This window comes from Neofelis nebulosa, chromosome 10 (genome assembly GCF_028018385.1).
Source record: "Neofelis nebulosa isolate mNeoNeb1 chromosome 10, mNeoNeb1.pri, whole genome shotgun sequence".
NCBI classification, from domain to species: domain Eukaryota; kingdom Metazoa; phylum Chordata; class Mammalia; order Carnivora; family Felidae; genus Neofelis; species Neofelis nebulosa.
Window position 1 is genome coordinate 112,566,823 of NC_080791.1, and position 23,237 is coordinate 112,590,059.

Consider the following 23,237-nt stretch of genomic DNA (forward strand, 5'->3'; position numbering starts at 1 on the left):
GCTTCTCCCAAGTCAGGTACCCAAGGCATTCCTGCTTCCTAGAGGAGGGGGCTCAGAAGACCAGGTCTTTGGTCAGAGGTGGGGAATCAGCACGAGCACCTCCTGAGAACCTACTGACAGCCAGACACAGCCTTGGGAACACTTCTGAACTGGCCTCACCCTCTTCTCCTGGAACAGCACCCCCTTGGCATGGCACCCCACTGGCAGCTTGGGCCTGAACCCTGAATTTCAGGGTCTGCGGTTCTGTAGAAAGCATGTTCATTCACAAGTGACCCGAGGCTGGTGGTTATGGCGGTTTCAAGCAGAATATTTAGAATTCTGTAACCAGCCTTGGGGAGGGGGGGGAGGTTTTACAGGTGGGGAAACTGAGGCCCGTGCGGGGAGCTAGTGTCAGAACTGGGACTGGGACCCTGGCATCTGAACCCACAGGCTTGAGCCTCGTCAGGCTCAAAGCTGGTCCCTAGGACTTCAGACTAGTACACTTAAGACCTAGTACATGAGGACTGGCCCCATTCGGAGTCTGAGCCAGGGCTGTGGGGCTGGAGAAGGCAAGAGGGAGACACACATCTTGGCCTAGGTGGCTGGGGGGCTGGGGGGCTGGGGCTGGCTCGGGTCTTCTCTGCCCAGCTCTGCAGTGGCTCGTGTTAGCGGCCTGAAATCAGCCTGGGGGGAGTATTCACACGTGGACACTGGCAAAGGCTACCGACCAGGGAACAACAGATGCCAGACACAGCGCGGGGGGCACAGGGGCAGAGGTTGCTTTTGGCAGCTGGCATCATGGAGAACTTCACGGAGCCCTGAAAACCCTGTCCTCTGGTGCCGAGTGGCTTGGGCATTTGGGGAGACGGCAGGCCGGTGTTCAGCTCCGGGGGCAGAACCAGGAAGGCCTGAGGGCTACTCAGGGGCTCGGCCAGTCCCAACCTGGAGGTGTGCCCGGAACGCCAGCCTCCTTCCGCCTCCTCTGCTGTTTCACCACCGTCCCCACCCATCCGCCTGCGCTCCCCCCACCCACACACCCACTCGCCACCTGGGAATGTACTAAATGTGGTCCGAGGATGCTCTGAGCCAGGAGCCTCCCTTGTGCGGAGGGACTTTGCTCCCAGCCTCCAAACAGGGGCCGCTCAGTCCAGAGAAAAGGTGCCACGGCTTCCTGCCCAGTCCTGCCAAAAAGGGTGAAATGAGAGGGAGTGTTCTCTGAGAATTTCGGCTTCTGCCCTAGGGCCAGGTGGTCCTGGGATGCCTCCCCTGGCTAGGCTCAGCAGCTCCAGTAAAGAGCCCCAACACAGGAGGTCAAGGGCTCCCTATGCAGGGGTTTCTGAGCCTGGGTCCCCAGGAGACTCCTCCCACTTGTGGACCCCCCTGTGGTTTTAGAGGGTCTGAGCCTATCTCCAGCCAAAAGAACATGCCCTGTCCCCTAGTCTGGGGACACTAGCAAGGTCGGAAGTCCCCAAGTCGGTCGCTTTACATCATGACAGCGCTGGGGACAGTGGTGTGGTGAAACCAAAGAACACTTAATGTCTAATCGCTGAGTTTTGGAGCGGGAGAGGCCCTCGCTTGCCCCCCACCCCCCGCCCCCGGTGTCCTGAGAGGCTCAGAACCAGAGTGGACCCAGGACATACACAGAGTGCCAGGAGTCTGCATAACCGCCCATTAAATCTGAATCTCAGAGATCCACGATGGAGGTTGAATCACAACTCTTGATTTTCAGACGCCACCAGGAGCAGAGTGAGTGATGTTGTCTGCACCCTACCCCCGCCCCCCACCCCTACAACCACCAGTCAGCATCCTCCACTGTCTCCACTCAGCCTGGCCCTGGCATTCCTAGGACCCCTCTCACCACTGCCTCATCGCCCGGGCATCTGGGCATGCTCACCACGAAACAAAAACACCTCAACCCCTCAAGTTTCAATTTGAACCCTACTATTGTCCCACAGGTTTGCACAAGAAGCTGCATCTGTCTCTTTTTGGGCTCCTGGGGTAAGTAGGGCAAAGAACATGACTCTGGATTTCTCTCTTTTTGGTGTTTGACCTGAAGGAACATGTAATCAGCGTGGACTCTGCCTTGAGAGCACCTCTGTGCAGAGAACTGCCCATTCACAGCTGCCTGCTTGTTCCCAAAGATATCCAGAAACGACTTCCCTCATCTTTAGAAGCTTACCCATCATTGAAAAGAAAGGCTCTTGGAACATAACAATGTGATTGTCAAAATAATAACTTACAGAGACAGGTTGAAAGTTGAGAGAATCTCCCAGAATACAGAGTGAAAAGGCAAAGGGACAGAAAACATAAGAAAGAATGGGCTGATAGGAAATCCAGAAAGAGGGAACTGGGACAGGAAGTGAGGGCATTTCCAAGGGAATAACGAAAGCATATTCTTAAAGCCGAAGCTGCTTCAGTCTGAAGGAACCCCCAGGATAGTGGGCACAATGAATAAAGAAGAGACTTAGACCCATCAGCATGACATTTCAGAATATCAAGGAAAAGTAGAAACAATGAAGTTCTTCCAAGGCTTTGGAGAGAAAGACAAAGGATCACCTATACTGGAATGAGGATCAGACAGCACCATCACCTCTCGCCAGCAATGAGCAGAAGCAAGATGTCAATGAAGCAATGCTTTAATTGTTTAGAAGAAAACTATTTTGAATCCAGAATTCTATAGCACTGGGCACATCAGAGACTTTTCAGACATGGGAGTTGACAATCCAGGTACCTTTTACTGAGGCTCTTACTTGAGTATGTGTCCTGGTAGAACAAAGCTAAAGAAACCCTCACTTACCCAGTAGCTCCATGAAGGGAAATCTCAGAATGAGAATCGTGCACTGGGACCTGGGGAATGGTGTCCAAATGGGAGCAGAGAGCTCCGATAAGGATGAGATGGGTTCTAGTGATACAGAAGAAACAGGATGATATTTTAGTGGCATATTGAAGAACTAATTCCTCTTCCATAAGAAAAAAAAAGGCAACCAGAAACTCCAGGAAAAAATAAGAACTTCATGTGAAAACCATGACCCTAATATTAACTAAACTGTGACAATACTTTGAACAACTAATGGGGTGAAAGAAAAAAGAATCCAGTGGGTTCTGGTATTAGAAAGCCCTTTCTTCCAATGTGTCTGTAAAAAGGAACTGCAGTCCTAGCCTTTGACTTGGAAATGATGTAAACATTTATAGTATCATGATAATGTGATGCTTTCCACTGGCTTTAAACTTTTGAATCCAACTTATAGATAGAACCTAAAAGACTTTTACAGCAAAGAATTAATGATGCTTTATGTTGTTAAATTAAGAAATGCAGGGGTAGTCACAGAGTTAGGGAGGTAACCATCAGAAGAACAAGGCAAAACAAGTCAAAGAGATCACCTCACACCTGAATGAGTATGAATGGCTACTGTCAAAATATACACAAGAAACGATCTAACTAATCTAACGGTAGATAATGTAGCTGGAGATAATTCTAACTAACTCGTTAGAATGACTATCGTCAAGAAGACAAGAAATAACTTTTCTTGGCAAGGGCATGAAGAAGTCGGAACCCTTGTGCGCTGTTGGTGGGAAAGTAAACAGGTACAGCCACTCTGGAAAACATTACGGAGGATCCTCAGGAAATTAAAATAGAAGTACCATATGATCCTGCAATGCCACTTCTGGGTATTTATCCAAAGATAAATGGAAACACGAAGTCAAAAAGATATCCGCACCCCATGTTCAATGCAGCATTATACACACCAGCCAAGATATGGAAACTACCTAGGTGTCCATTGGTAGACGAATGGATAAAGAGGAAGTGGTGTACACGGAATATTATTCAGCCATAAAACGAAACGAGATCCTGCCATTTACAACACGAAGAAACTCTGAGGGCATTATGTTAGGTCAAAGAAGCCAGACAGAGAAAGACAAATACTGCATGATTTCATCTATATGTAGAACGAAGCAAAACAAATGAACAAGTGAAGCACAACTCATAGATACAGAGGTTGGTGGTTTCCAGGAGCAGGGGATGAGTGATGCCATAGGTCAAGGTGGTCAAAAGGTACAAACTCTCAGCTGTAAGACAAATAAGTCCCTTGGGACACCTGGGTGGCTCAGTCAATTGAGGATCTGACTCTTGGTTTCGGCTCGGGTCATGATCTCACAGTTCGTGGGATCGAACACCGTGCCGGGCTCCGTGCGAACAGCATGGAGCCCGCTTGGTATTTTCTCTCCTCCCTCTCTCTCTGCCCCTCCTCTGCTTGCACCCACTCTCTCTCTGTCCCACAATGAATAGATAAATATTTTTAAAAAAGAAAAGACAACTAAGTCCCAGGGATGTAACGGATAGCACCGTGACCATGATTAGTAACACGGTATTATATATTTGAAAGTCGCTAGGAGAGTAGATCTGAAAAGTTCTCATTGTGAGAAAACCGAGTGTAATGAAGTAAGGTGACAGATTCAACCAGGCTTCTCATTCATGGTGATCATTCTGCAACACGTACAAATGTCTAATCATGACGTTCTACACCTGTAAGTAGTATGATGTGATACGTCGATTGCATGTCAATGAAAAAACAAGACAAAAGGAGAAGTAAGGTATAATCACGGAGGTAGGGAGGCAGTCTGTGGACAACGGCCGAGGGCCGACCCCCTCGGCAAGCCGTGGGAGAACGGGGAGGAGGGCGGGAGTCCTCGGACGCTCGTGATGGATGAGGGAAGGGGAGGGGCCCCGGGTCTCCCATGTGGGCACTGGGCGTGCTGTTCACCATGACAGACGGCAGAGGAGAACATGTTCTAGGAGAAACTCCTGGGGCGCGTTCTCTGGGGCCGTGACTCCTCCAGCTGGAGACCTGGCTCCCGCTGCCATATTCGTGCACATGGCCCGCGGGGAGAGCCAGCTGGGAGAGCTGGCGCGCACCGCTGTGGTGACTTCTTATGTTGCCTGGGCCCAGGGATTCACCCCCCTCTTTCCTGCTCTCAAAAATATTACAAAAGCAATACATACCTGCGAAAAGTACAAGTACAGATACGTAGGGACAAAACAGCAAAATCCCCTCTCTCTGTCCCAAAGGAGCTGCCCTGAGAGCTTCAGCATTAATCATGAGGCCCGGCCACCAATCAAACGAGGGGGAAAAAACCAAAGTATGTTCCCTTACGAATCCGCGAACATACTCGGGGATTGATCCCTTTTTTTCAAGTCGAAGGAATAATAGAAAACATACAAATACAAAATAATGTTGGAGGACATCCATGTTTCTTGCCATTCAGTTCTCACGACCTACACGAGGCACTCTCCTAGAACACAGAGTTAGGGTTTCAAGGGAAATCAGCTACCCACCCACGCTGTCCACAAGTCAGCGTCCCTCTGGATTCGTACAGCACGTGCCCCTAAGCAGCAAACACTAATCCTACGTTGCCCCCATTCACCTTGTCCTGAACACCACCGGGGCTGTGGCCTGCATCGGAAGACTGATCTCCACTTTGCAAATAGGGTTGGGGGGTCAGAGACTGAGGCACACAGAGGCACAGTGAGCTGCCCAAGGTTATACGGGGTCTTTACTGGCAAGTCGGATGTAAAAACCTAGGGCCCTGTACCTTCAAGGGCTTTGAAAGGCTTCAGGTCATGTGCGTGTGCACTTTCACACTCAGTGTGCACCTCTGGGACGATCCTCAGGAAACCGACAGGAGAGGTTCTCTCTGGAGAGAACTGGGGGCCGGGGGTAAGGACTTCAGTCTAACACGAAACCCGCCCATGTTGAATTTTTTATCCGCACGGATGTACTTCCAATTACCAACTTAAAAACATACAAAGTTGGATGATGATGTCTGACAGCCATGAGAGCAAGAGGCCACCACTAGGGGCCGTCCGGCTGGCCAACAGGTACCGTTTGCTGCCCCTGCGACTCAACTGGTCTCACCAAGAAAGAGGAACGGTGACGACCCAGCACCTTAGATGCGTTCCCCGCACGGTGCTTCTGAACACAGGGCTTCCAGGCGGGTCCGAAGCTGCAGGTGCATATTTGGATGAGTAGCGAGGGGTCCCGGGAGGTGCCTGATGACAATAGGGAACGGGTCCAACCCCACTCACCTCTGGGGCTCCTCCCTGTAGAGCCCCAAAGGAGGAGAGCCCTCCGCACTCCCCGTTTGCCCCCCATGTAGTGCCTAGGTGGGTCCTGTCCCTTCTAACGACACCTTACACTCGGAAGCCACCCACCTGTCTATCCCTACCTCTCCACTGGCCCGTCACCACCACTTCCCAGCCAGGAAGATGACAACGGTCACACAGGTGGCCCCCACCCTTCCTTCTGTTTGCCTCTAGCAAAGTTAACCAGGTCATGTTACTCTTCTGCTTAAAGCCCTCTGGGATCCCCACTGCACAAACGGGAGGAAGTCCACTCTCCTCCCACAGAGCACAAGCTCCTTCTCTGGGATCATTCTCTCTACTCCCTTCCAGGCCACTGCTTTCCTGCACATCACCTCAGTGCCTTTGCACATGCCGGGCTTTCTGATTCTGCTGAACGGTCAGGTGTCAGATCAAAAGTCACTTCGTTAGAGAGACCTTCCTTGGCTCCCTCTATAAAGCAGGTCTGCCCCAACCTGCCCAAGAGACTGTATGCTGACACTGCTGATTTGCTCCAGAGCATTGACTGCTAAGTGTGAGTCTCTAGCTTATTTGTTCCTAAACTTTGTTATTTTCACTACTTAGATTTTAATCTGCATGAGGTTAGAGACTGTGTTAGTCTGTCTTGTTTACCTCCACATCCTTAGCTCCCCGGGTAGTCAGATTTTGATGAATATTGGTTGAATAGATGGATAGATGAACAAGGGAAGTGGACGGGTGGAGAGGTAAATAGGGATGGCTGGATGGGTAGATGATGGAGGAATTGGTAGCTGGCTGGCTGGCTGAGTAGACAGGTAGTTGGATGGATGAGCGGATGGGTGAGCGGTTGGGGGAATGGAGGTGTGAATCGATGGATGGGTGGACTGTCGGGTGGACGGATGGAGAGACAAATGGATGCGGTGCTCGCTAGATGGGTGGGTGCACGGATGAACGGATGAGTCAGGAGATGGCTGAATGGCTGGCTGATCGATAGGCAGACAGGTAATTAGATGGCTGGCTGGATGAGCGGATGGATGGATGTATTCAGCCTGGTATGAAAGCCTGAGGTCTCTCCTTCTTCTCCCAGGTAGACTCCTCCTCGATGCCCCATGCTAATGAGGCTGGAGTTCTGATTTAAAACTAGCGGGAACTTGAGACTCCTATACTCTGTGTTTTTAAGAGCAATATTGAAATATCCGTAAGGTCCGCTGTAGAAATGGCTACAGGTTCTCTGCTTTCTGATCTCGATCACGTGCCCACGCTTCTAGATCCTTCTGCCATGTACACGATGGGTAGGTGGAGGGGAATCCCGAGGAAAGAAGCGGCTGGAGTAGCTGGACCCAGTGAACAACGAACGGGTGTGTTTTTATCAGTCCGCTCCTCAGCAACGAGTCCCTGAGCAAAGCTGTTGACATAACAGGGGGTGGGAGGGGGTGGGGGGGGGGAGAATGGGCTGACTGATTCAGAAACCGTCTCCATTGACTGCCGCTTCTTATTGCCTTCTCTTTAATTACATTTGCATTTGCAACAGCGCGGCCTCAGCCCTGAGTGGCCTGCCCAGACCGCTGCCCTGCGCCTACGGTGGGTAATTGGCCCGGGGGCTGGCGCGGCACCCAGATCTCCGTGGCTCGCCAGGCCGTGTCTGACATGGATTCCGAAGCGGGTCAATGAGCCGGTGGCTGGTGAGTCCCTTAGACGGTTCCTGCCTCTTCAGCCAGAGGAGCCCGGGCTCAGCCTCACCCCCAAACCCGCCCAAGAGCCACGCACATCGGCCGCCTGGGTTTTGATGGCAGGCGGGAGCCACCAGCTCCTTGGCCTTGCTGAGCGCATGGTCCGGAAGAGGTCAGTTCTGGGATGCGGTGGCTCCCCCAGGCTAAGCCCTACGTCCTGGGCAGAAAAGCTCAGACCTGATAACCCAGGTAACGTCATTCCATCCACCCAACACACTTCACCAGCTGAGGGTTTAGTCTCTGTCGATTTCTCTCAATCCGCAGCTAGTTCCTTGGCCAGCCTTGGGCGGTAACATTTTTACCATGGGATAGAGGGGACTGAGGGCAAGGGTCCTGTATTCCAGGTGACCGCGCCTCACACACAGGCCCCGGCACCCATGTGGCCGAGGGCCAGGTCCTTAATGTGACTTTCCTTTCTCCACCTTAGGGTTCTGAGAAGCGGATAATGACGCTGTTTCCAAGGTCACTGGAGGAGGGCCATCGGGCAGCAGTGGTGACCAAGCCAAGGTGCGGGCACGTGGCAGGAGGTTCATAAATGGCGCCACGATTACTCAGATCTTTTTCTGGCCAATGTGAGCCCACAGCGCATCTGAATCCCTCACCCTGGGAAAGTCGGCACTGACTCCTGAACTACGGTCGCGGCCAGAGCTTTTACCATTCAGAAGTCATCAGTTGACCCTGAGGGGTGTGGCTGGATGTCCCTCTTCTCTGTGGTCCCAGGCCCTGGCCCCGAGCCAGTGGTTGGTAACACGCAAAACAAAAGGCTTCCTCTGGGTGTCGAGACACGGGGAGGCAGAGCTGACAAGGATCTCACGTGTCACCTGGTCCTACCACCTGGGACATTCTGGCAAGAGAATGCCTACCCGGCTTGGCTTCCTCCGGTGGCAGGGAGCTCATCACCTCCTGACAGCTCTGTTCTCTCTGTGAACAGCTACAACGGTTCCGCACGCCTTCTGCCGGCCAAGCTGCCGTTGTGTGTGTGTGTGTGTGTGTGTGTGTGTGTGTCCCCTGGTGTGTTCCGGGCCTGCTGTCAGCCATGTGACACGTGACCCAGCCAGCCTGCCTGGCCCCGTGGTCTTCTCTTTCCCTGGCTCGGTCAGCTCAGGTCCCTGGACAGCCCCTCTGTGGGCGAGCCGCGGCGGTCAAAGGCTCCTTTCTCCCAGAAGCCCCACTCCCAGGCCGGATGGCCCTCCACGTAACCATGGCGACACTCCGGCCACTGTCTGAGCCTCAGGCACCCTCTTTCTTAGAAAGGAAGCAAAGCAGGACAGCCACATCGGCCGTGACCACGTGTCCAGGGTCCACTTTCTCCAGCAGCCGCCTGCGGCCGCAGAAGCAACTCATTTGAGCCCCACGGAGACTGGTCGAAAGAAGCCGGGGTCAGGCGTGTCTCCCCAGAAGCCACCAGCCTCTGAGCTTTCTCTCTCTCGGCGGTACTGGGCCACAGACCGCAGCTTGAACTTTCAAAAAGTGGGCAATTGTCAGCAAGACCCGCTTGGGAGGGGCGGCTCGGCTCCTCTGCCCGGCGTGGGATTCCCATCCTAAACCGTCTTGTGTACGACAGAAAGGTGGTCGGGACAGGACGGCACTAAAACCAGGTCCAACGAGCGATTCCACTGCCAGACGTACACCCCAAAGGACCGGAAACAGGTGTTCAGATACCTGAACAAGCATGTCCACAGCAGCACCGTTCACAACAGCCAAAAGGTGGAAGCAACACGGGTGTGCGTCCACGGCGGAATGACAAACGAAACGTGGCTTATGCCTGCAGAGGGACCTCCTTCAGCCTTGCAGAGGAGGGACACTGACACCTGCTACAGCACGGACGGACCTTGAGGACACCACGCTGAGTGAAACGTGCCAGTCGCCAAAGAAGACAAATACCGTATAATTCCCCTTCTGGGCAGCCCCTAGAGTCACCAGATTCAGACAGAGAGTGGATGGTGGGCACCAGGGGCTGGGGGAGGGCCTGGGGGCTTTCGGGGTTTCATGGGGACAGTGTTTCGGTTTGGGAAGATGGAAAGTTCCGGAGACGGAGGGTGGGCATGACTGCACAACAGAACGAATGTACGTTATGCTCAAAGGCCCTGCCTGCTTGGTGCCACACCTTTCGGGGGGGGTGGGGGGGTGAGCCTTCCTTGTACAAAAGCTTCAACTCAGAGGCAGGAGGCAGAGGGAAAACGCAGACGACATAGAAGGCCAGAGCTACGACACCCTAAATATTCCCGGGATGGGGTGCTACCCGGGCGCTGCCCCGTGGCTCTGTGGCCAGCCACTGTCGTCACTGACATCCATGCTGCTCCCCCCCACACCATGCCTGGTCGTCCTCCTCCTGGACAGACAGCCCTCTCCCTTGAGCCACCCCATGGTGAGCTCCAGCCCGACCCCAAACCTCAGGCAGCACGGAGACCGCATCTTGGGCAGGTTCTCCGGAAGACGGTGGCTTCCGTAATCCCAGTCCGTGGCGGGTTGGTGGGGGGGGGGGGGTGGTCCCAATGGACACACTGAGGGGAAAAGCCAAGGGCGCCCGAGTGCTCCATGCAAGATGGTCCAGAGCTTTTTTGCGGCCCACATGAGCATCTGTGAGCAGAGGGGCCTGGCGGAGAAAGAGCCACGTCTTACCTGGAAGCATCGAAGCTGTCATATGAACCGACTGTGTAGTGCCTGAAGAGTTTCTTGCTGCGGTCTGCTCGAGTTTCTGCACAGAGAGGGAAGAGAAACACTGTTTAGAAAAGTCACGGCCCCTGAATGCGGAAACCAAGCGAGGCCGGCCGGGCCTCTCACTTATCTGACCTACGAAGCGCGAGACCCGCTCTCCTGGGGAAAGATCTTGGAGGAAGAGAAGGCCTCGCTCTGGGGCCTAACTTTGCAAACTGTGAGGAACACATATGAACCCCAAGGCCAACTTTTGAAGAGTCAGGAGCCTCATTCCAGAAAGAAGGCACAGCCCCGGGTCCTGGGCTCGGGAAGGGGGCGGGAGGCAGTGCTCTGCAAAGAAGACAGTCATATAGTTCAAGCCAGAATAGCAGTGGCTCACAGAACCCGCCAGAACGGTAGGTATCCCCAGGTGATGCTGCTGGGCCTTCCGGCTAATTCGAACATGACCCGCCTTTGGGGAAAAAGAAGGCTTGTTGTTACTTTTCTGGCTGTAGACGTTCTTTCCTAAAACATAAACAAACAAACAAACAAAACCCCAAACATGATTCACGTTCCTAATTTCAGTCCTCTGCCTGCTTCTCTTACTCAGCAGATTTGGACGTAAACTTCACCGGACACAGTTTGAAGAATGTAAATAGATTTTAACAGCTAGCGGGAGGCCAGGGGGAGGAAACCCACAAAAACACAAATACAAGAGATTAGGGGGACCAATGATTTACTGTTCAGATATTTTCCCCACGAATAAAATCTCCGGGACAATCTCCTTCCTAAACCCTAGGAAAAAAAAATACAGAGAAATTATGCGATTGGCTTCAGGAAAATGGCTCAAAATCTCATTATAACTTCTGCAACCCTCTCTGTGGTCAATCCACGTTCCAAGGCGAACGAGCTTTTATTCAAACCCCCACACGCGTTCAGTTCAAAAGTGAATGCACGTAAGGGTACCGAGGAAGGTCGGCATAGTTTTGCTCAAGCCCCTTTTACGCCTGGAGGCAGCTAGTTCAGCAAAAATGCATGCTCGCTTTCTGCACAGTACGGAGATGTCTCTGAGGGAGAGGGAGGAGCAAATGGCCAGCCCAGGACTACATTTCCCAGCTCCCCTTGCACCCATGCCACATGACCACTTCCCACCAATGGAATGTGAGCAATGCAATGAATGGAACATTCCAGCGTGAAGATGGGGGGGGGGGGTCTCTTCTAAGCTTCTCTTTTACGGACCCCGTGTGCTTCCCCACCCTCTCTTGCTACCTCGCCCAGCTCAGAGCTAGGACGCTCCCCGGGGCACTACAGGATGGTGGAATCCTCTAGCGTTCTGCAAGATGCCCGGGTCTCTGCACATTGAACTGTTGAAGTGAGCAACAGTTAGACTTCTGTCGCACCACGCTGCCCTCGAGGGACTTGTTTGTTACAGCAGCTAACACTGCCTTAGCTGATAGGCAGCCCGGGTCCTCTGGGACTTGGTTCCCACCTGCCTCTTCACCCCTTTCCCGTCACCACCCCCGAGGCTCCAAGAACACCAAAGGTATGATTCTCTGACAAGCAACAACATCATCATCATCACCACTGTTGTCGTGGACACTAACTGAGTGCTTACTGAACACGGGGTCCGGCTCCAAGCGCCATTCCCAAATTCACCCCCGGGACCTCCCGAGCCCCCGTGCGAGGTACGTGCTGCTCTGCAGCCTCGACCACGTCCGGTCACCTTTCAAATCCTGCTGGGACCTTGGGGTCCTCCCTCCCTCTGTGTCTGTTCCACGTGCCCCTGCTCCATCAACACTAATGTTTATGGGGTCCTTCCCCTGTGCCCCCGTCTGGTCATCTGCGCTCAGCCCCTCACTAGTCGCAGCGGCCAGATGAGGGAGGTGGGACCGAGCCCATTTTATGCATGGAGATGGCAAGGCCGCCAAGACAAAGTCACACACCCACTAAATGGCAGGGTCAGGATGAGTCCCCAGGAGCTCCAGACCACCAAGCCACACTAAGTGACCCCTGGAAGGGGTCCGAGTCCCCATGCCCTCTACAGTGCTCCAGGGTGGTGACGGCCTTTTTCTCTGTGTTACACCACATGCCCCGCCCCCATGCCTAATTCCTGGTAGATACCCAGGGCCAGTACGTGTCCACCTGACCTACGCGACCTATTGTGCGACCAGCAAAGAAAACACACCACACGGCCTCAGAGTGGCTTCAGTACATGGGGCCCTCGCCGCGCCGGGCGCCGGTCCAGCCAAGCTGCACGTACCTCTTCCGTGTTTCGCACCTGGACGAACTGTGCCCAGATGTTTTGGACCCTCCTCCCCTCCTCCCCGGCGTCTGTAGCTTACACATGTGCAATGTGAGTCATTTATCAAGCCCACGGGGGGAGACGGGTCCTGCACCCCACATGCAGGGACTAGGAGACTCACAGGGGTGGGGCCTTAGCTCTGCGATCCGGGGCTCAGGATCTTGGGGCCGGGTTGAAGATGCAGCCTGAGGACGAGGACCTTCCGTGAGCTGGGCTAAGGGCACCAGCAGTCGGATGACGGTGCACAGGGAGCACGCAGGCCAGACGATGCATCCGGCCGACTCAGCCCTGTGACATCTGTGTGGGGGCCCCATCTGCGCCAGGCCCCGGAGGGATACGTAGGAATTGAACCTCATCGTGTTTAGCAGAGTAGCTTACAAAGCCACCGAGCCACCGTGGGGACTGTCTGTGAGCTGTTATTACTCGTAATTGCCTCTGTTGCTTAAGCCCCACGTAGGCGGCTCTGTGCTGGTTGCCTAGGGAGGTGTTGGGCACTGAGATGTGATCGGTGGGGGCCCCTGACTAAAGTCAGAGGTTTAGGGTTCCAGCAGCAGAGGGGGCGTCAGTGAATGTGTGTGTATGTGTGTGCACGTGCGTGTGTGTTTACCGGAAGAAACATTTCAGAAAGGGAACCATTTCTAGGCTAGGTCAGTGAGCCAGTGGTTCCCAGATTTGGGGATTTCATGGATCAAGAAAATTTTACACAAGAGGGAAGAACACAGACTGACATAAGATTTACCACGTTTTTATTTTGGCTCAGGAAGGACGTTCGAAACAATGGGCTCCTTTCCTCTACCTCCATTATTTTATTAGAGAAAGGAGACCTTTAGAAAGGATACTATTTCTTTCTTTCCTTCTTTTGAGAAAGAGAACAGTGTGAGCGGGGGAGGGGCAGACAGAATCCCAAGCAGGCTCCGTGCCGTCAGCACAGAGCCTGACACGGGGCTTGATCCCATGAGCCATGAGATCATGACATGAGCTGAAATCAAGAGTTGGACGCTTAGCCGACTGAGCTACCCAGGCACCACCACCCCCTTTTTTCTTAATTTGAAAGGATACTATCCCTGAATGCTTTGTGAAAAACTCCCACTGCACAGGTCTTTTCTGTGCTCTGGCTCCTGGACACAATTACACTTCTGCTCTGGGATACGGCCCCAAAGATCAGGGGAGAGGCACTGAGGGACACAACATTGCGACCATCACTACCCTCACTTAGACGCGGAATCCTGTGGACCTGCCCTTGCCTGGCCTCAGCATCATACCCGGGAAAGAGAGAAGGTGGGCTGGATTGCTCTCAGGCCCCTTCCCCACTGTTAAGGTGTGCCCCTCGGTGTCATCACCAGGGTCGGCCTTTGCTGGTAACCTGGGATCTGCCGTCACTGTGCAGGGAGGCGGGGGCTGCTGGCTGCCCGGGCCGGCCCCTTCCCAAGATGCACGTGGGTCGCAAACAAGACGCAGAAGGGGAGGAGCAGGAGGAGGTCGGAGGCCCGGCCAGCAGCCCTGTGGGTTGAACACAGACCCAGAGCCCTTCAGAGAGGCTTCTGGGCCTCAGCTGGATCATCGGTTGTCCGTCACTGTGATGTGGACACGGTCACATGTGTTCGAAGGCTGCAGGTCGGCCAGCCTGCTCACTTACACACCCAGCAGAGCTCACCCCAGGCTTCCAGGTGCGGCCGGAAGGCCACGGGTCCTCCAGGGAGGCCCATAAGAACCCTCCGGGCCCCTATATCTGCCTCTGCCCTACACCCTGTACGATCACCCTCTGTCTTCCACTTGCATTAAAATGGCCAGGAGCACCTGGGTGGCTCAGGCCGTTAAGCGTCGGACTCCCGATTTCAGCTCAGGTCATGATCTCACGGGACGTGAGATCGAGCTCCGCATCGGGCTCTGGGCTGAGAGCACAGAGGCTGCTTGGGATGCTCTCACTCACTCTCCCCCTCCCTCCCCTCCCCCACTCATACTCTGTCTCTGTCTCTTTCTCTCAAAATAAATAAATAAACTCTAAAACGACCAGCCAGCCACCCCCTTCACAGTCCACGTGCAGAAGCCACTCCCCTTCTCCTGGGCTGTGCCTCCCTTGTTCTTTGGGGTGAGCCCCTTCCCGGCCCGGCCACATGGTCAGGTGCGGCTGCCCAGTCCCTCCCCACCCCCGCTGCTTGGCCCTGGATTCCAGGGTCGCGCACGGGAGCCTGGCAGTCTGTTCCTTTAAACACAGCAGGTGCCTGGCTCAGAGGAGGGGCACGTGACCCTGGCTGGGACAATGCAGCCTTCCTCCTGCTGCTGCGATTTCCACTTTTGAGGCCACCGTGGGGAACACGCTGCCTGAGAACGAGTCACACCCAGGACAGTAGAGAAGCTGGCGGGATAGGGGGACCGACCGACTGCCCTGGTGACACGGTCAGAAGCCCTGTGCACAACCCACAGCTGCGCCTGGCTGTTCAGTGACACACACCGAATACGTTTCCTTTGTGGCTGAAGACAGTGCGGCTAACCGTTGTTCACAGCTGCAAAGTTTGGAAGGAGGGATGGGGCCATGAACTTCATTGTTTGCAAGGCCGCCCCCGACAGCCAGGAGACCCGCCACCCGAGGTGTGGTCCCACAGCGAGTTCGTGTGCCTACATGTCCCTTCCCTGGGGAAAGGATTGCTCCCTTCACCATGCAGGGGTCCCGGGGGAGCCACCTCTCGAGAGGCATGCCGCCCCAGTCACCACGAGCACGGCTGTGTCTCAGGCCGGTCCAGGCATCACGCTGGACTGTCCTGGACCCCATCGTTAGTACTGAGGGACCCGTGGCCCACACATGACCCACTGGCGTTTTCTGAGATGTTCCAAGGGCTGCATGTTGAGGAAGGTGACCTTGGCTTGGCCAGATAATGCTTGAAATTAGTTTTGGCTGATGAGTTTCGAGAAGCGACTTATGCCACTTCCTGGACGGATGGAGCATTTAGTCCCCAGTGCAAGACTGCCCCTTGCCCCCAGTATTGAGTTTATCCCTGGGGCATGGTGCCCAGTACACTTGCGACGGTGATCCCCATCAGCCTGGGTCCCCGAGTGAGCCCCCTGGGATACGAGACAGACAACTTTGTGGTTTTAGGTCATTAAGTTTAGGGGCACGTTTGTTACTGCAGCTTTACGTAGCCTGAGCTGACTGATGCAGACCGTGCATGGCCTTCTCTCACGAGAGGCAGCACATTCCATGTTTCGCTCAGGCCTGGCAGAGCAGGCTTTCGTCACAGCAACCGGGAGTCCCGGTGAGTGCAGAAAAAAAGTCTAGACGCAATCAACGCGAGAGCAGAGCTCGGCCCCTTGTCTGGGAAGATGCTCATACCCTCTAGAAAAGGAAAACTGCCCAACAGACTATAGGAACGTATCCTAGTTACGTGGACAGAGCAAAGGACAGCAGCACATGCCTTCTTTATGTGTCTCAGAGGAAGACGCCTCTCTGCTGATGATAAAGAAAGGAGATAAGCTGGGGCAGCTGGGGGGCTCAGTCGGTTGAGCGTCCGACTTCGGCTCAGGTCACGATCTCACAGCTCGTGGGTTCGAGCCCTGCGTTGGGCTCTGTGCTGACAGCTCGGAGCCTGGAGCCTGTTTCAGATTCTGTGTCTCCCTCTCTCTGTGCCCCTCCCCCCCCCCTCAAAAATAAATAAAACATTAAAAAAATAAAAAAAGAAAGGACATAAACTAACCAACCCAGAGGGAACCTGTCTGTTTCCCTAACCCCGTAGAAGCTTCTCGAAGCCAAGAACCAAGTAGTCTGCACGCAGGCCCCCTCCTTGGCCTGCACCGGGCCCAGGGCTGTATGCAGCAAGGTCTGTAGGTCTCCTGCAGCTCAGAGGCCAGCAATCCCTCCGCCCTCATCTGAGCGACCATTAGCTCTTGCCTGGACTCTTGCAGTAGCCACTGGTCTCCCTGCTTCCACACTTGTCCCTACCCTCCTCGGTCTAACTCTCCGTAGAGCAGAGTGAGCTTTAAAAAACGTAAACATTAGGTGACGTCAGTGCTGCTTACTGTTTTCCGACAACTTCCCATGGAATTAGAATCCCATCAAGCATCTTTGGATGACACTGGCCTGACACCGTGGCCTTGACTCCTACTGTTCTCCCTCCTCAATCGCCCCACTCCTGTCACCTTAGGCTCCCCTTCTTTCTTTGGAAATGTCGAGCTCGTCTGTACCTCAGGACCTCTGCACTTGTTGGACTCCCTGGGACACGCTCTCCCCAACTCAAATTCCAGTGCGCGGCCGGAGTGCCGGCTCCTGGAACGCAGCCTGGCACACAGAAAGTGCTCAGTCACTGTGCACAAAACCACACGCCCTTGGGCCCTTTGCTCCTGTTCAACGTGGGCAGTTGCGTCTCGCGGGGTGGGACCGTGACAGGTCGAGGCTGGAGCACGGAGGGCTGGACGTGGCTCCTCCCGGGGACGGCTGGGGTGCAAGCAGCCAGCCCTGCAAACTGAAAGGCCTGAGCTCCAGTCCCGACCTTGATGGGGACAACGTGCACCCTCCTCACGCTGCCTCTCCAGGCCTCAGCTTCTCGACCACCAAGCCGACCGCTGGACGAAATGACCCCAGAGTCTCTGGCTTCTCAACACGACACCTCCTCTCTGCCGCCGACACAGCTGGCGGCTAACCCCTTCCCAGGAGACGGCCGTGCACCCCGGCACCCCACGCGGGCAGTGTTTAGGCGGACGCACCCTGGAGGCTTCTTTGTGAGTGTGGCCTAGAAAAATCTACACGGGAAGAAAAAAAGGCTAGAAATCCCATTCCATATACCTCTCGCGACTTGTGAAAAGGAGTGACAGATTGCACGACAAGCTTCAGATTGTCGGCATTTAAAATAGCCCTTTACGCATTGCTGCTGGGTAGACTATGCCATGTATCTCGGCGAGTGAGCTAGGAGGGGCCGTGTGGGGAGATGAGAATGGCCTCTGGTCCTCCAGGGTGACTGGTTCTGGAAAAGGAACTGAGGGAAGCAATCTTCTCAAAACGATTTTCAAAGACTCCGAAAGGCCAACAGGTGGTTCCAAGGACGGTGAGGGGGGAGGAGGGCTCTCGGGTCAGGAGGTGCCCTCACGGGAGAGGGCAAGGAGCCTGGGTGCGGCCCCTTCTCCTGAGCCAGGGTCCCCGGGGGCGGCGCCCTTGCTCACGGGTGCCCGCGTGGAACAGACACGCAAGGAAGGTCACTGCGCTTGCATTTAACACGGCAAGTGTGAGCCCAGTCCCTTGCTGGCTGCGTGACCCAGGTTGGAAATTGCTTCTCCGGGCCTCGGTTCTCTCATCTGTGAAAGGGGCCAGGAGCAGGGTGTGACAATGCTGCGGGGGCACGTGCACTTGTGAACGGACCCCGCGCAGGCTGTCCGGGACTCTGCTTACAGACCCTCTCCTGGGAACATGGAATTGACGTGGATGGTCTCAGCTTCCTGTCTGAAGCGAGCGTATCCTTCCCGACTGGGGCACCAAGGCCGCCACCACGGGAAACAGACGGGCGCTACGGCCAGAGCCCGGGGCAGTGGAGGAGCGCGTGTGGCTCTGCAGAGAGCCGGCTGAGCTGTCCTGGCTCCCGACAAGGCCCGTGCCGACTCTAGAACCTGCTCCCAGAACCAGGGGAGGGCGGCCGGGCCACACGCTCTGCCCTCGGGGCCCAGGAAGGGCCCCGCATCCTTATGATGGACCATGCTTCTCCACGTAACCCAGATCATGCGGGTTTTAGGATTCTTGCAACCAAAAGCACGGTGTCTTTCGGCTCTTCTGTCACTCTGCCTAGAAACTGTCGTCACCCAAGTGGACAGTGACGGTCCCCTTGCCCGTCCACCACGACGCTTTCCGGGGCAGTCCTGGACGCTGCAGAACCTTGGGCATCCTCGCCTCTAATTCCCAAGTGCTGGTATTTGCTGTGACAATCAACCCTCTACGTGGGTCCAAATACCGCAGGGGCAGCGTTTCCCACAGTGACAACCTCGTCCGAGCCACACGCCGACATCCCTCCATCAGAGAGCCGTTAAAATGACCAGGCGAAGGACGCTGGACACACAAGGGCTCCCGTCTCCCCTGGGACTGGCCGTGGGCTGGAGAGACCTGCAAGGATCAGAAACACTTCTGGGTCGTGCCGCCTCGGCTCGCGCATCACGATGGCGGGGTCACGTCAGGTAACATCCCGAGCTTCCTGTCCCCTTCCCCAGGCGCGGTGCCTCAGACTGACTTTGCCGATGGCCACAAGCTCAGAGGCCGTGAAAGGGTCGTAAGTCCACGCGCGTGTCTTGGAAAGGAGGCAAAAGCAAGGTCGCCTGCACCCTTCTCTCTAGGGACAGAAGGAATACTGACTTACAGTTGCTTTGCTGACCGCTGGGGTAGGTTTTAAAAGGAGAAAGACTTCGATTCGATGAACTCTGGACAGGTCAGTCCAGAGGTGATCGTGAAGAATTGAATTCTGCCGGGAAACCTTCACCCCTGGCCTTACTCCCCTGGAAATGTCAGGTTCTCTGGCAAAGGGACATGATCGGGGGCGAATCTAAGGACGGGAGAGAACCGGAGGTGTCTGACCCGCTGGAACTGAGAGTGACCCCCGGAGGGAGGTCAGCAAGGAGACGGGTCCCCCATCCTGCAGCTCCTGGGGACAGAATCCTGCTGCCGACCCCACGTGCGGGGGAGGCATCCCCCCCAGAGCTCCAGCTCCAGCCCGAAAGGGGCCCCCGAGACCCAGCACGGAAGCCGGCGAGCCCGCCTGCGCTGCTGACCCCCGGCACCGTGAACCCCTCGCCAGGTGGTGTTGGGAGCCGCTGAGCCTGTGGGCACCTGCTATACAGCCCAGAATGGACAGAGCTGGGGTTGTGTTCCCTCAGACTTCTGTTTCCCATTTCCGTCAAGATTTAGCTTCCGTCCCACCAAAAGGAGAGAGACAGACAGACAGACGAAAAGGAGGGCATTTCGGTGAGGTCGTGAGGCTCCCCACGTCCCTCCCTCCCCTGGAATTCAGGTCTTCTCTTGGCTCCCGGGTCCCATGCTTGGATCCTCACCCAAAGAGGCGCGGTGGGACACCGGAGCGGTGGGGGAGCCCCCAACCCGCCCCCAACCCACCCGTCGTCGCAGTTCCGGTTGGAGCGCCTCCGCTGTGCCCGCCCTGAGTCAGGTGCGGCCCCCATGGCCTCCTGCCTCTGCGCCGGGCTCGGGCCGCCTGGTGGTGGTTCAAGGTGGCTGGGCCGTCCCACAGCGAGCCCCCGGCACTGTGCATCCACACACCTCCCTCCCACAGGCTCCTGTGGTCTCCAGCGGGTTTTAAATCAGACACCACTCGGGCTACACCCCGGGCTGGCGAGCCAAATGCAGAATCGGAACCACAAGGAGGAAAGAGATTACCGATGGGGATGAAGACAGAAATAACTTTTCTTTTTTAAAACCAAAGATGCCGACGGGCTCCTTGCACAGCAGAGAGAAGCAGGCAGACAGGAGTGTGGGGAGAAGCCTTCGGAAGTGGGCACGAAGGTGGCCAGGCAGGACACTGGTTTGCGGGGCAGGGTCGGCAGGGCCGGCCATCGGGGTTACGGCTCAGCCCGGCCAGACCCCAGCCGGCAAAAGCGGGGACAAGCCGGGGTGTGGGGGGCGGGCTGGGGCAGAGGGCGGGGGGCGGGGGCTGCACAGTGTGTCCCCAGGCCCGGCTCCACCCCCAGCCCTCGGGCTCTGCCGACAGGGCAATCCCACGCCAGGTGTGGAGGCCGGGTGGCACCGCTAGAAAGTCACGGCGGTGGGGGCGGGGGACACTTAGCACACCCAGAGCAGCGGCTAGCATGGTTGACCGTTTTATTCACTAAATCGGCTGCAGAACGTTCTTGGGGCGCCTCGTGGGCCCCAGGTGTTGGCCTGGCAGGGGAGGGAGGAGAAAGTAAGGTCACTTGCTTTCTTAAAACGGACCATGCCACGGACCAGGCCACGCCAGCCTGCCGTGGAAGGGTGTGTGCCACGAATCTGGTGGCCTATCTCGACAGACAGGTTTTCTCATAGAGCCTATTGGACGGAAATCCCGCTCGGATCTGACCGGGCGAGGACAAAGCGTGCGCAGGCCTGTGTTCCCCGCTGGGGGCTCCAGGGGGGAGTCGGTTCCTTTGCCTCTCCCAGCTCCCGGAGACGCCCGAGCTCCTGGGCTCGGGGTCTCTTCCTCCATCTGCAAAGCCAGCAGCACTGGGCCCAGTCCTCAGATGCCATTAGGCTCATTTGAATTCTGTGCCTCCCTCTTCCCCTTAAAGACTGCTGGGATTACTGAGCCCTCCTGGATAATCCCAGATAATCTCCCTCTCTTCAAGTCAGCAACTGGCAACCGTCACTCTGTCGGCCACCTTACTTCCCCTTCGTCACCTATGAGAATGCAGTGCCCTGTTTGCAGGGACCAGACAAGGTGCGTTCAAGGTCCGGCTCTGCCCGAGGGACGGCGGGAGCGGGGTGAGCCTCAGCCCCTCCGACGCCCCACCCTCTCCTCTGTGCAGTTTGGGGAGACGGTCCTCCTCTCAGACGTGAAGCGCTTTGCTCTGTGCTTGGCAGCTCTTCCCCTGGGGGCCTGCAGGGCCACGAGCCCTGGGGCCACGCTCTCCCCCCCCCCCCGCCCCCCATCCAGCATGTGGTTTCCAGTGGTTGAAGCCACTTACGTGGTGGGTTATGGCCCACAAGCAACTGAGTCGCTGGGTTCTATTTATTCCTAGCTCTCCGAGCCCGGCTCCGTCCATCCCCCACGTGTGCACACGCGTGGCATCTGCTAGGTTCTCCCTTCCTGCCCGGGTCTGGGAACACCAGCCTGGCGCCCACACAGCTGGGTAAGCCCCCAGGGGCAAGGGGCCACGTTAGGTTTTCCAGAATAACCACGCACTTTGAATTCCCCTAAAGTTGGCCCGGGTGCGCGAGGGCACAGGGAGTGCCCCCGCCACCACCAACCCTCCAGGGCACACGTCAGCGGGTCCAGAACGCTCAGGCACCATGCAAAAGCCAAATCTACAAACTCCGAAAGCCGGAGGCAAAGGAAGAGGTGTGGCATGGGGGCTGGTTTTCCTTCCCCAATCGACAGCTGTGTCCCGGGGGACCGTGGGTCACACCGTAAGCTCACACGAAGCACCTTAGGAATCAGGCGGTGGCCGTGTTGCCGAGCGAAAGCTGCTTCTGCGATCGTGACTTCGCGAAGCAGTTTTCTGGCCTCACAAAGCCCCTTAGGACCGTGGGGTCTGTGCACCCACCTGCCCGCCGAGGCCCTCTGACACGGGCCTCGTCCGCTCAGCCACAGGGCTGCTGAGGTCCCGTGGCAGGTGGCCAAGGCCGCCGGGGCGTGAGGGCTGTGGCTCAGCCGGGAGGCTCAGCTAACAGTTGGAACGCAGGACCCCCCCCCCCCGCCCCACCCAAGGCAGGGCAAGGAGGGAGGCGGCCCCGGGTGCGGGACGCATCTCCACAGCCATCACTGTCTCCCCCTGTCGACAGCCATCACCTGCCATCCCCGTCGTAGGGGACATTTACTTGGCCCTTCCCGTGTGCTATACGCTGTTCCAGGTGCAAAATGCTTAAACTCCTTTTGGTGCCCCAGCCGGCCAGGGTGACAAGTAATGTCGTCCCCCCTGCACGGGTAACGAAGTGACAGCGAGACCGAGGAGATGGTGGTCCTCCCTGGCCCACCCTGCACGCCCGGCCGGGCGAGGAGCGCTCGCTCTGCCTTGCGCCCAGCGCCTCCCTCCCTCCGATGGACACACAGAGCAGGCTCCCTCAACAGCACCTCCGCGGAGCCTGGGAGGCCCGGAACACCACATTCCCGGCCTCCTCCCCGGGTGGGCCTTCCCTTCGCAAACCAGACCTCCCCAGGGCACGTCCCCTTTTCCCATCTGGACTGAGGAGTGTCACAGCCACGCTGCCACCTTGGGATGGCGGAGACGCAGGGCAAGATGGAGCGGGCCTGTGCATCAGGTGACGGGCTCTGCACTTAGTCTCTGGGAGCCCACCCGGCACCGTCCCAGGGGCAAAGCCGCGTCTCCTGTTTTGGTCACCAACAGCCCCAAGAGGCGGGACACAAAGGAGGCAACAGGCACGGAAGGGTGTCCCCGGGCGCACAGCTCGCGAGCGACAGAACTGGTCTTCGCCGCCCCCTTAGCGCCTCTGCCACGACCACAGAGCAGCGCCACAAAGCAAGTCCATTCCGCCCAGGAGAAAGTCGGGTGCGACCGGACGCTTTCCAAAGTCGCCCGGCTCGAGAGCCGGCGGTGGAGCTGGCCCAAACCCTGGCTCCAGGATTCAAGGTCGGGGCGCCGCATCTGACCACACCCTCCCCGGAGCGGTTTTGAAAGGACAGATCTCAGAGATGAAGAGTTCCCTGCGGACAACGCCTTTTACGATGCCACAGTCGAGAATCCTTCGGGATGCAGGAAGCCCCTGGGATCACAGGCTTTCAGGCTAAGGAAGCCCTTCTCCATTTGAGAAGGCGCAGAGGCTCGCCCAAGGTCACACTGCAGGGACCCACCTCTAGACCCTCTG

At 56.4% G+C, this 23,237-nt stretch overlaps 1 protein-coding gene across 10 annotated transcripts in view; it reads right to left on the reverse strand.

The window, feature by feature from the left end:
• SHANK2 (SH3 and multiple ankyrin repeat domains 2) overlaps positions 1 to 23,237 on the reverse strand; it is a 497,540-nt gene that overhangs the window by 172,910 nt on the left and 301,393 nt on the right. For all 10 annotated transcript variants that reach the window (XM_058689981.1, XM_058689985.1, XM_058689980.1 and 7 more), the window contains one exon: positions 10,429 to 10,504. In XM_058689981.1, the coding sequence (XP_058545964.1) occupies positions 10,429 to 10,504 (76 nt within the window). The remainder of the gene's footprint in view (positions 1 to 10,428; positions 10,505 to 23,237) is intronic.